This window comes from Myotis daubentonii, chromosome 2 (genome assembly GCF_963259705.1).
Source record: "Myotis daubentonii chromosome 2, mMyoDau2.1, whole genome shotgun sequence".
Lineage (NCBI taxonomy): Eukaryota > Metazoa > Chordata > Mammalia > Chiroptera > Vespertilionidae > Myotis > Myotis daubentonii.
In genome coordinates, this window is record NC_081841.1 from 14,271,536 (window position 1) to 14,284,723 (window position 13,188).

The 13,188-nt window shown below is 48.2% G+C and overlaps 1 protein-coding gene across 1 annotated transcript in view; it reads right to left on the bottom strand.

The window, feature by feature from the left end:
* STAB2 (stabilin 2) overlaps nt 1–13,188 on the bottom strand; it is a 126,066-nt gene that overhangs the window by 60,642 nt on the left and 52,236 nt on the right. The window contains exons 24-30 of the mRNA XM_059681820.1: nt 13,015–13,108; nt 11,469–11,627; nt 9,465–9,560; nt 8,565–8,657; nt 6,076–6,123; nt 4,110–4,246; nt 3,573–3,687 (exon numbers count right to left, since the gene is read on the bottom strand). Of these exons, the coding sequence (XP_059537803.1) occupies nt 3,573–3,687; nt 4,110–4,246; nt 6,076–6,123; nt 8,565–8,657; nt 9,465–9,560; nt 11,469–11,627; nt 13,015–13,108 (742 nt within the window). The remainder of the gene's footprint in view (nt 1–3,572; nt 3,688–4,109; nt 4,247–6,075; nt 6,124–8,564; nt 8,658–9,464; nt 9,561–11,468; nt 11,628–13,014; nt 13,109–13,188) is intronic.

A 13,188-nucleotide genomic window follows, 5' to 3' on the forward strand; every position in this document is an offset into this window, starting at 1 on the left:
TTCTTTGTTAAATGGCATTTAAATATTTAAAATAAATATCAAAAATATAAATCTTTGTTTTACTATGGTTGCAAATATCAAAAAATTTCTATATGTGACATGGCACCAGAGTTAAGTTAGGGTTTTTCAAAATGCTGACACTCTGAGCTCAAAAGATTCGCCATCACTGCTGTAGACAATGTTGTGGGTTGAATTGTCTTCCCTTCCCTCCCCCAAAATTCATAAGTTGGAGTCATAACCTCCAGTACGTCAGAATATAACCTTATTTGGAGCTAAGATCTTTACAGAGATAATTGGGTTAAAAAAACAAGGTCATTAGAATGGGCCCTAATCTAACATAGCTGGTGTCCTTATAAAAAGAGGGGATTTGAATGTAGTGATGCGGGGGGATGCCATGTGAACACGAGGACAGTCATCTACCTGACAGCCTGGAGCAGCTCCTTCCCCAGCTCTCAGAAGGAGACAGTTCTCCCCTCCCCTTGATCTTGGACTTCTAGCCTCCAGAAATGTGAGACAAAACATTTCCATTGCTTGAGCCACCCAGTCTGTTGTAGCAGTTCTAGCAAACTCATACAGACAGCAACTAACTGTCCTGGTCAGCATCCAGCTATTTTTCAAGAAGAATAATTACAAGGGGAATGGGGTTAAGTAAAAACTAATCTAGCCACCCATGTGGCCACCAACCAACCATGACAACAGGGCCCCACCCTCTCTGGTTTCTCTGTGTCCTCTCCTCATCTCCACCATCACCCTTCATGTGAAATTCCTCCTGGGAACTTTGGGTACAGAGGGGACTGGTGTCACTCTGAGCAGCTCCAAAGTCACACTGGCAGAGGCCCCGAAGAAAACATTCCTGGACACCTCACATATCTCTTTTGGTTAAATCAGACATAGGAATAAACTCATTAAAAATGTGTCTTTGATGGTTGGATCCTCTCAATCAGAGCTCTTGGTTGACTTATCTTTGAATCTATAGAGCCCAGGATAAGCATGACCAGGCTGGGTGTCCCTTAATGCTTGCCAAGAGAATCAGTGATTTAAAACACTGATAGAAAAGAACCCCCAAATTTGATATATGCATGTAATACATTAGAATTAGAATTATACTAGAGGCCTGGGGCATGAAATTCATGCATGGATGGGGTCCTTAGGCCTGGCCGGTGATCACGGCCTATTGGGGCCAGGTTGGCCCGGGCCTGTGGGCCTGCCAGCTGCTGGACAGGGTCAGGGACCTTGGGAGGTTTGCTGGCCAGGGGGAGAAACTGGGTGACGTTGGCTGGCCATGGGAGGTTGGCTGTGGGAGTGCACTGACCACCAGGGGGCAGCTCCTGCATTGAGCATCTTCCCCCTGGTGGTCAGTGTGCATTATAGCAACTGGTCAACTGGTTGTACCAGTCGTTTGGTCATAACGGTTGCTTAGGCTTTTATATATATAGACTAGAGGCCCGGTGCACCAAAATTTGTGCACTTGGGGGGGGAGGGGGGTCCCTCAGCCTGGCCTGTGCCCTCTTGCAGTCTGGGGCCCCTCAGGGGATAACCACCTGCTGGCTTAGGCCCACTCCCCGGGGGATTGGGCCTAAGATGGCAATAAGACATCCCTCTGGCAGCCCGGTAGCCCTTGGGGGATGTCCACTTGCCAGCGGGGAGCAGGCCTAAACTTCAGTCGGACATCCTTAGTGCTGCTGAGGAGGCAGGAGAGGCTCCCACCACCACCACTGCTGTACTGGCAGCCATCAGCCTGGCTTGTGGCTGAGCAGAGCTCTTCCCATGTGAGAGCATTCTGACCACCAGCTGGCAGCTCCTGCATTGAGCATCTGCCCCCTGGTGGTCAGTGTGTGTCATAGTGACCAGTCATTCCCAGTCATTCTGCTGTTAGGGTCAGTTTGCATATTACCCTTTTACTATATAGGATAGAGGCCTGGTGCACAGGAGGGGGCCAGCTGGTTTGCCCTGAAGGGTATCCGGATCAGGGTGGGGGTTCTGCTTGGGTGCCTGGCCAGCCTGGATGAGGAGATGATGGCTGTTTGCAGCTGGTCACACCCCCTTCAGGGTGGGGGTCCCCACTGGGGTGCCTGGCCAGTCTGGGTGAGGGGCTGAGGGCCGTTTTCAGGCTGGCGGGTGACTGAAGCTCCCAACCTCTCCTTTTTTCTTTCTTTTTTTTTATTCTGGGATTTATTTACCTTCTATGGCTGTCACTGGAGCTGAGAGCTGGCTTTAGCTCTGAGGCTCAGCTCCAGCTCTGAGACCTCGGCTGCTGAAAGCAGGTCTCTGGGATTTATTTACCTTCTATAATTGAAACACTGTTGCAACTCCAGCTTGGCCGGCTGGCTGAAAGCATGGGGATTGTTTAGCTTCTATAATTGCAACATTGTTTCTTAGACTGCAGCTCAGAGGCCAGCAGTGGCAGGCGGGGAATGTTGGCTTCCTCCATCACTGGAGCAAGCAAGCCTCCTGTTTGCTTCAGCTGCCTGGCTGCCGGCCGTCATCTTGGTTGGCAGTTAATTTGCATATCTCACTGATTAGTCAATGGGAAGGGTAGCGAAGTTACGGTTAATTACCATGTTTCTCTATTATTAGATAGGATGTAAAGGATCCATGGGATCATATGTAATTCTTTTCTGCTGCCTAAAAGGAATTATCTGATGAAGCCCATACATCTAAGTAATACTAGTCATAGAGCCTTTTCACTGGGCTCATACTGATAAATAGAATGTAGAGATGCCTTAGAGCAGTTCTCACTCTCCAGTAGAACCTTCATTCTCATCTTGTGATACTCATAGAAAGAGTTTTAAGGCTCTACCACATGCAGTAGGGCAGCCAGACATCTTCGGGGAAGACTAAATCCAAGTCCTTGACATATTGTAGCCAGAAGGTGGGCATCGATAGGGCTTGGTTCTTCATTGGGCACTGCCCTAACTCCAGCACTTTGACCAGTTCCTGGAGAATAGCAGGTGCTCAATAAATATTTGTTGTCTGACTGACCCTCACTCAATATAAAATTTTAGTAACCTGTAATGACTGAATCAGCAGGTTACAGTAACAAGCTCTTGGTTAACCATACATATAACTCAAAGTGGTGAAACTGTACAACCTTCACCCAGAGGAATAGAAAGATCTGACTTTCTGGATGATAGAAAGATCTGACTTTCTTTTCATAGAGTTCACACAGAAAGGTAGAGAGGCATTAGAGCAGTCATTCTGAAACATTTTGACCGTGGCCCATGGTCCACGGATGTAGCAGCTCTCACTCTCCTGTACAATCTTCATTCTCATCTGTGGTCTGTCAGGAAGTTCCTGGTGGCTAACCAGTGGGCAGAGGGCCACATTTTATAGGATCACCGCCACAGAGTAACTGTGTGTGTGTGTGTGTGTGTTTGTGTGTGTGTGTGTGTGTGTATCAATATATGTTGATAATTGTTGAAGCTGTGATGCCAACATGGATGTCAGAAGTTCTATTCTTGCTCTACTTTTGCTCATGTTTGGAAATTTCCACAACACAAAAAAATTAAAAGTACAATATGAATGTAATGGATATGTTTCCACTACCCAGACAAATGACAGTACTCTCTTACCCCATCTGCCTTTGCCAGGTGAAGGAAGTTGCCCTTCAAAGACGTGGCCAGCATGTCAGAAGATGACAGAGCCTGCAGATCTGCCACCCCGTACGTGCCTAGGAGCATATGGTATCTGAAACAACAGTCCATAGGGCCATAATGAATACCAGTGCACCCAGCAGTTTCACTAAGTAATTAAAAAATGGTTCTGGAGCCAGACTGCCAGATTCAAATCTACACCTGCAATTATCAGCCATAGCACCCTTGGGTTAGTTATTTAATCACCCCGTGCCTCAGTTTCCACATCTGTAAAAGGGGATAACTATAATTCCTATCTCATAGGGTTGCTGGGAAGATGAACTGGGTTACATATAAAGCAGTTAGCCCAGAGTGGGCTGTCAATAATGTTAACTATTCCCATCCTGGGGGGAAGGGAGTCCTAGAACACATTTAGCACCATGAATCTATCTGAAGGACCATGTAGCTTCCCTCCATTGCCCTTGTTCACACTGATGCCAGTAAGATATCATGAAGAATAAAATGCATAATACCTACTTTATCAGGGCTGGAATATTGCTCTTGGACAACCAAAAGGCTTTCTCATCTTGGTCCATGTCCTCGATAGCTTGTTGGGAAGGCACGAGGACAGTGAGGTTGGAGGCAGCTGACAGCATGGGATGCAGAGAGGCGTTCTGAATTACAGAAGGAAAACAAAGGGCCTGGCTCATATTAGCGGACAGACCAGGGCTGATGTAATGCTTGGCGGAGATGACCAGTTCCCTTGGATGTAATTCCAGGGACACTGGGGTGGTTCTAGGGACCGCTTTCCCAAATCCTTCCTTTTATTTAATTGTGTGAGCCTGGTCCAAAGGCAAGTTTTCCCGATCCAGTCACACTTGGAGTCATTATCAGTCATTTACCCATTCGTCTCAGTGGTTCTCAACCTGTGGGTCGCGACCCCTGAAAATACATCCTGCATATCAGATATTTACATTACGATTCATAACAGTAGCACAATTACAGTTATGAAGTAGCAACGAAAATAATTTTATGGTTGGGGATCACCACAACATGAGGAACTGTATTAAAGGGTTGCGGCATTAGGAAGGTTGAGAACCACTGGAAGAGTCAGAGAATAGTCTTGGCAGGATTATGCATGTGTGTGCACGTGTGCACACGTGTGTGCATGTGTATGTGCAGAGAACCTTGAGAATTCTTGGAACCTTTGAAAAGGGGGGTGGTAGGAAGATTACAGGAACAGTTTCAGCCTGAGAGAGAGACCAGAGGCCTGAAGTCAAACTTGACCTACTTTTCATTCTTACCCAGAGCTAGTGGATAAAAGCAGTGGTGAGCTGATGTTTAACAATCAGCTCTCCAGGATAAACAAGCAAACAAACAAAATGCCCTGGTTCTTAGTGTTCACTGATTTCTGTGGGGGTAAATATTCCCACCGTGGCTCAATCCAAGCCACTAACAGGACAGTGGAGCTGGGAAGGGTGTGCTCCCGTGAGCTGGGATGAGCTGTGTCCAGAGCACCGCTGGGCAAGCTTCTGCATATGGGGCTGGTCTATATGGAAATCAACATGTACCACAGGCCTCTCAGTCCTGCTTCTCCATGCGATGGGCCCGAGTCCCCAGGAAGAAGCAATGGGCAGCTGTCCTGCAGTGGGTGCTGACCACGCACGGCCTGACATTGCACGTGTCTGTTCCGAGGGGAGAACCCACTTGTGTGCTGGCTGGCTGGCTGGCTGGGCCGTTCACCCTGGACCCCTCAGGCGCAGATGGCAGAGATTCTTGGTAATAGAACTTTCCAGGGGGAGGGAATGCTCCTGCAGGCATGCTGGGCCGAGAGCTAAGCACACAGGAAGTTTTCCAGATTGCAACTATGAATCCCAACTCTGGCCCAGGCTGGTAGCTCAGTCGGCTAGAGCATTGTCCCAATATGCCAAGGTTGTGGGTTTGATCCCCAGTCAGGGCACATAGAAGAAACAACCAATGAATGCATAAGTAAGTGGAACAACAAACAGAGGTGTCTTTGACTCCTTCTGTCTGTCTTTCTCCCCCTCTCTCTCTTTGTCTCTCTCTCTCAAATCAATAAAATAAAAATTTAAGCCCCAACTCTAACTTGGTGAGTTACAGTGATGAATTACATTGACTTCTTAAAAAAAGACCTCTGGGATGAATGAAGCTACACGTATATATTTGAATTGGTTGAAAAGGTGACCACCCAAGCTGAGCCTAGACCAGAAGTACTTAGCCCTGGTTTCATGTTAGAATCACCTGGGAGGCTTTCAGAATTCACCTATGTCCAGGGCAAACCTCTGACCAATCAAATCAGAGTGTCTGGGATTGGGGTGGGGGATGGGAGGGCGGGGCATGGCTATTTACAAAAGGGCAGCCAGGGTTTGGAACCTCTGCTCTAGACAATGGCCCCCCCCACTCCTACCAGCTGCATTTTCAGTGTTCCACTGTATGCATCCCACATTTCTAAAATTATACACATTCCAACAAAGGTACTCACATTTATCCACTGGTTAAATTTAGCTGCCGCGGAGAGAAACGACAATTCCTTATTCATTTCGTGCGAGGGAGGGAGGAAGGGAGAGATGAGGGAGAACATGAGAGAAGGAACAATGGGAAGGACAATCCCAGCACATTTCTGGGGAGCCAGCACCACGCCTTCCCGGGCTGGGCTCCCTTTCCCTGCCAGCCTCCTTGACCCGACAGGAAGGGGCCCCAGTTAGTGGCATCTCCGTGTTGCCAGAGCTGCTCATTTCCTTCGGGCTCAGTGGTTCTGTTGTCCTCTCTATCTGAGGCAGAGAAGTAGTTCTAGAAACTCCAAATGGAACAACAGCCTGAAGGTCACAGAGCTCAGTAAAGACCTCCCCACCCCCCTTTCAGAGCCAATGATGAGTAGTGGCTTGGAACATGGAGCCAAAGTTCCTTAGGCAAGTGACTTCATTTCTCTGGGCCTCAATGTTCTCATCTGTAAAATGGGGATAAGGAAAGCTCCAAGTCATAGGGCCGATGTGTGAATTGGAGGAGTTACTGTTTTTAACGTGCTTAGAATAGAGGCTGGCATGCAGGACGTGCTCCTTTGTAATGTATCCCAGGGTACTTATTAATGAACATATATATTGAACCACCACGACTGGTACCAGGATGGAATGCACAGAGGGTATGGGATACAAAAGGGAAGAGATGGCTTCTGTGTTTGTCCTGGGGGAGTGAAGACTTGGAAAGATAGCAACAGGGCCAGCAGTCCAGTACACTGGATCGTGATAGAGTGAAGAAAGCTCTGGACTTGGAGTTGAAAAAGACGGGGTTCTTCCCCTGAGCCGGCCATTGCCTAGCTGCGTGATCTTGGGCAAGCCGCTGCACTGCTCTGAAAACTCGTGTCTAATCTGAGCAATGACTGTGGTGACGGCTTGCACCTGGGATCATAGATATTATATGCACTGATGTATGGGAGAGCATTTTAAAATATCAAATGCCAGGCAAACGGCAGTAACCATGATAATATGCAAATTTCAAAAAGACAATACATCTCAGAGCTGTCGCAATGTCTTTTAGAAAGTAGCTGAGGCTAATAAGTTAGTAGATACCTGTTAAAAAGTAAATTAGTAAACAGACAAGTACAAGAGCTGAGATGCTCATGTCATTCCTCAAAGGGGCTGCTTTGAGGGAGAGGAGGGCACGAGTTGGACCTGAACTGATGGCAGGAAGACCAGGGGCTGGGTCTGCGGGAGAGGGGTCAGAGCCGGCATGGAGCTGAGAAGGCCGTAGCTGAGCTCAGGCTAAGCCTGGCTACTTGCAGGAAAAGCTGCCCGGGGTCCCAGGCTGAGGACTGGGACTTCATCTTGTTTTCTGTGGAAGCAGGGGGCCAGGTTTTAGACAACGTGGCCCACGGGCAGTGCAGAGAAGATGCTGGGTCTGTGCTCCAGGGTCTGGGTGCCAGGAGACAGCCGCTGCGCCCCGCTGGGTGAGCAGAAGGAACAGTGTGAAGGGAAGGGTGGAAAGGACCATGAACAGGCCAATAGGCCCAGGGTCCGATGCCTCAGCCAGCCTTGGGAACCAGGACTCGGGCCCGAGGGAGACTCTTGGTTTGAGCAAAGTGCAGGTCCAATGGTTTCAGCTGAGCAGAGGAACAGAGACCAAACTGCAGTGAATTGAACAGAAAGTAAGTGATGAGAAAATTCATCCATTTACTCTATTTCTCATTTCAACAAACCTTTCTGAACAGTGGGAGTGAAGTAGGAAACAAGGCAAAGACCTGCCCCCCGAGTTTGCGGTCCATGGAGGGAAGACAGATACATTATGCAGTCACAATTCCGTGTGACACGCCCTACACTGAGGGAGTCCTCTCCACTGGTGGTGAAGCGCGTGGGCTCTGCACTGGACAGGCACGGGCTGGATTCCTCACTTAGCAGTTGAGGGGCCCGCAGCAAGCTTTCTTAGCCTCTCAGTTTCCTCCACTATAAAATGGGCATAATAATGGCAGCAGCCTCAGAGGTTGCTGTGAGTTTTAAATGGGGTGCCTGCATGTTAAGGGCTTAGTAAGACGCCTGGTATACAGAAGGCGTTCACACACACACACACACACACACACACACACACACACCCCAGATGTGGTCAGCGCAGGGTGCTCTGGGTACCAACAGGGGGCACTCAAACCAGACAGGAGCACATGGAGAGCTCAGCAGAGGCCGGTTAGTTGTCCATGTGGGAAGTTTGGGGATGGCAAGAGGTAGAATGAACAGGAAAAGAAGCCAGGACTGCTTGGTACACAGCAGGGGTCAAATAAAAGCTAGCAACCTTCAGCCTGTGGGAAACGTGTGACCCGCGAGGCACCTATACCATCTGGAAGAAGCAGTTTGCATCCTCTAAGATCTGGGATTTCCTATGAAATCACTCGGTTTTCACAACGCTAGGAAGGCACCCCAGCTAAGAGCCTTTACAAAGATCTGTGTCTTGATCATGCTATACCAGGGTTCATCTCAGAGGACTTACCACGGCTGCGCTTCCATAGCACAGAAAGCCGTCGCCTTCATAGCCCTCTCCACAAACACAGCTCCAGACGCCAGAGGTGAACTGACAGGTTGCCTGATGAAACGGAGATGGGGAAAAAGGGCTGACTTTCCTAATTGAAGGGTTAGAAATGAGCTACATCTGTGAGTCATAGGCTCCAGCTAAGGTAGAACTGCAAATTTGGGTTAGAAGGATGGTGGGAGTAACTGCAGACCCTTCCATGTTGCAACGAAAGGCCCCGGTGTGCATGTCCAGTGCAGCTCTCATTTAGTCTCGACATCTCTGCCGGATTTAGCAAGTACAAGCAAGGACACATAGCTCACTGGAATTTCAGATACACAAATGTGTTTTAGTAGAAGTATGTCCCATGCTGCATTTGGGGGCAAACTTGTGATGGAAAAGGATTCATTGAGTATCTGAAACTCAGAGTTCTGTATTGCATCTGGCAATCGGATGTTGGTTCTTCCAAGCTTTGGAGTAATGAAGTATCAGTTATAATAACTACTCGCATTCTGCTTAGGGACACCCTCTGGGAGTAAGAGAGTTTTTTTTTTAAATATTTTATCGATTTTTTTACAGAGAGGAAGGGAGAGGGATAGAGAATTAGAAACATCGATGAGAGAGAAACATCGATCAGCTGCCTCCTGCACGCCCCTCCACTGGGGATGTGCCCACAACCGAGGTACATGCCCCTGACCGGAATCAAACCTGGGACCCTTCCGTCCACAGGCCGACGCTCTATCCACTGAGCCAAACCGGCCAGGGCGGGAGTAAGAGAGATTTTGCTCATTTCTCGGCTCAGGTAAGAAATAACCTAACTTTCTTTCTCAATTTTTTTTTTTTTTTTTTTTTGGTAAGGATAAAAGAAATCCAGAAACTCACCAGGGGATGACATTTCCCAGTTTGTTCCAAGCAGGAAGTTATTGGTTCACATTCAATGCCATTGCCTCGAAATCCAGTCTTGCACTCACACTCATTCTGCAATTCCAAGAACAGAGGCACAGGGGGTTATGGAAAGCAGCTGCCTTCCCTGTCATGCCCTCGTGTGGTGTTGAACAATGAACTATGGGAACCAGAGCCGTTGGGCTAGGGAACAGCGTTAATGGCTTTCGGTATTTTTTATACTTCAGATTCCAGAGCTGTTGGTCATCCACATTCCACATGAAATGTCTCAATCTGATAGTTCTTTGGCACTTTCATTTTGAATGTATTACCCCAGAAGGGCCACTTGGAGAGTCTCAGAGAACTCAGACTCTCAAGAGCATCCCACTAGACAAAGGGGCCCCTCCGTCTCAGAGGGAAAGGTGAAATAAGCCACGAGTTTCCACTTGGCGCAGATCCATGCGCAGGGCCATTGCCAGGTTAGGAGAGAGTTGGTGTAATTTAAGATAGGCATCCCTCTGAGTAGGCTGGTTTGAATCAGGCCCCACCTCTACATGGACAACCAGTACCTCAGAATACCTGTTATGGAAAACAGCTTATTTGGAGAGAGGATTGTGATTATGTAATTAGTTCAGTTAAGAAGAGGTCATGCGGGAGTAGGGTCTGTTCCTAACCCAACATGGCTGGTGTCTTTATAGAAAAGGGGAGATTTGGACACAGACACGCACACAGGGAGGATGCCATGTGCACATGAAGACAGAGGTCATGGTGATGCCTAAGCCAAGGCACACTGATGATTGCCAGCAAACCCCCCAGAGCCAGGAGAGAGGCCTGGAACAGGTTCTCCGCAGCCCTTAGGAGGAACTGCACCTGCCGACACCTTGATCTTGGACCTCTAGCCTCCAGATCTGTGACACAATACAGTTTTGCTATTCATTGCCACCCCGTTAGTGACACTTTGTTATGGCAACCTCAGCAAACTAATACAGATGCTGAGAAATGGTTTTTCTTTCTCAGCTGCAGTCTGGCAACTCAGGTGAGTCCGAAACGAATGCGATTGTTTGTTAAATGCTTGGAGAGACACGAGACTGCCGTGAGCTCGCCCATGATTCATACTTTTCCGTGGCTACAATCCTAGCACAGTTGTCATCACCTCTCCTGGATTGGATTAATTCTGAAGCAGAAGCTTTTTCTGCCTCAGTCCCCCTTCAATGAGGCTAAGTGACAGTGGTCAACAAACTGTAGTGATACAGAAATATAAAGCGTGGTCCAGGGTAGTGACTAAGAGGGCAGCTCTGGAGTCAGACTGTCTGGATGTGTAGTGGCTTGGAACATTACCAGACACTGAATAACTGCACAAATTAATAAGCGTAATGCAAATAAACCTATTTTTCTTGTTCTCCAAAAGCAAAATATTTCCTATTGCGCACACCAAACAAGTCAATCCAAGACTAATGATGTGGCAGTCGGCTGCTAAAATATTCGCTGCTAGTATTAGTGGAGAGAAATGGTGCGCCTGTGTGTAAGGCGCATAAGGGAAGTGAATGCAACACGACTATAGTAATCAGTCATGAGCGAATGTTGTAGTTCGTTATTAATAATTACAATAGGATATTGTAAAAATTAAGTTATGAAATTTTTATTAAAATGTTCCTTACATACCGTTATATTGGCTGGGCTGCAAAAATATTCGTTGTGGGCCGCGTGCGCCTGGTGGACTATGAGTTTGACATGCTTGGTCTAGACTCGCAGTGGTTCTCAACCTTCCTCATGCCGCGACCCTTTAATACAGTTTCTCATGTTGTGCTGACCCCCAACCATAAAATTATTTTCATTGCTACTTCATCACTGTAATTTTGCTACTGTTATGAATCGTAATGTAAATATCTGATCTGCAGGATGTATTTTCAGGGGTCGCGACCCACAGGTTGAGAACCGCTGGGAGGGAAAAAAGCCATCCCAGGAGTCCTGCTTCCTCTTTGCCCTCTACCACGTCACACCTACCTGCCCGGGACCCAGGTACAGACAGGTTGCGTTGTCATGGCAGCCACCACCGCTGGGCAGCAGGCAGTTGTTGATCTCTGAGCAGTCTCTTCCGTCCCCGGTCCAGCCCTGCTGGCACACGCAGGTATGGGTCCCCACACCAGTTTTGATGCATTCTGCCTGCAGAAGGGGAAAGAGCAAAACTTCAGAAACCTCAGTCCAGCTACTTGATTCCAAAAGCCAAAAGAGGATTTTCAGATGTACAGTCTAGAAACACGTTTGCGTGGAGTTCAATGGAAGCTGGGTTAAAAAGAAACATTGCTTGGAGTTGGCCAGCTAATGGCCACCACTAACATCCCTGTTATTTTATTGTGCCAGGGACTGTTCCTAATATTTTGTAGGTGTGAGCTGCTATCCTGAGGAAGGTATTGTTATTGCAGATAAACTGAGGCTCAGAGGAGTTAAGTAACTTGCCCAAGGTAACACAGCTACAAAGAGGCACAGACCCAGGTCTATATGATGCTGAAGCCCAAATTCCTAATCACTGTACTTCTTCTTAGGATGACCACACCAGGAGGTCGAGGGACATGGGGAGAGGGAGAGAGGTGCAAGGTAAGCTGTTGAGATGAGGCTGCTGAGTGGGTGGGACGCATCCAAGGGGAGTCTTGTGGGCTGGGCAAGGCATTTGCATCTGAGTCCATCCTCAGAGCCAGGGGGAGTCACTGAGGGGCTTTTGGCATGGGAGAAGCATGATCTGATCCACTTTGAGCCCCTCTGGCTGTGGGTGGACAAGGACTGTACTGTGGGTGGTCAAGAGAGGCACAGAGGCCGGTTACTAAACAGTGGGTAAGGGATGAAGGTGACTGGGGCCAGATAGTGGTGAAGATATTCAAAAGGCATCGGTGAGCTTGGCTGGTGTTGCTCAGTGGTTGAGCTTTGACCTATGAACCAGGTCAGGGCACATGTCCTGGTTGTGGGCTCCATCCCCAGTAGGGGGCATGCAAGAGACAGCCAATCAATAATTCTCTCTCATCATTGATGTTTCTCTCTCTTCCTCTCCCTTCCTCTTTCTGAAATCAATAAAAACATATTAAAAAAACTCAAACCAAAACAAAACAAACAAAAATTACCAGTAAAAGCAATGGTGACTTTGGCACGACCTGACAATAATAGAATTTAGGGCAAGTCGCTTAACGTCCCCAAGCCTCAGTTTCCTAATCAGGAAGATGGGGATAACAAAATCGCTTCGTTCGGTTGGTGGGAGAGCAAGTGAAATTGCATACCGGAAAGTTGCTAGGAAGCTGTAGCCTCTGAATCAAGAGTTTAAATACGAATGATCTCAGTACCTGGTTCTCAGGCTGTGTTTTTTGAGCCCAACGTCCCCCACACATGTGGATTGAGGAAGGGGGGGGGCCTCCCGGAGAGTCCCCGGCACCATCTTTCAAATTCAAGGTTCACACAAATGTGCTTCATGCGATGAAGAGCCATCAGGCCCTGCCTGTTGGAAGGCCTTCCCTCAGGATTTCCTACAAAACCAGGCAGTTTGGAAAGAAAAACCACCACTCACGTTGCGGCTGCAGCCCCCTGCGGTTAACCCCGCGCAAGGATCCATCTCTGAACAGAGGCTTCCGTCCCCTTCATATCCTGCGTTGCAAACACAGCTGCCAAGAAGAGGAATTCACCGATCAGCCCCAGAAATATCAGCACCCACCACCCGGAAGACGGCGGGCCAGCCAGGGGT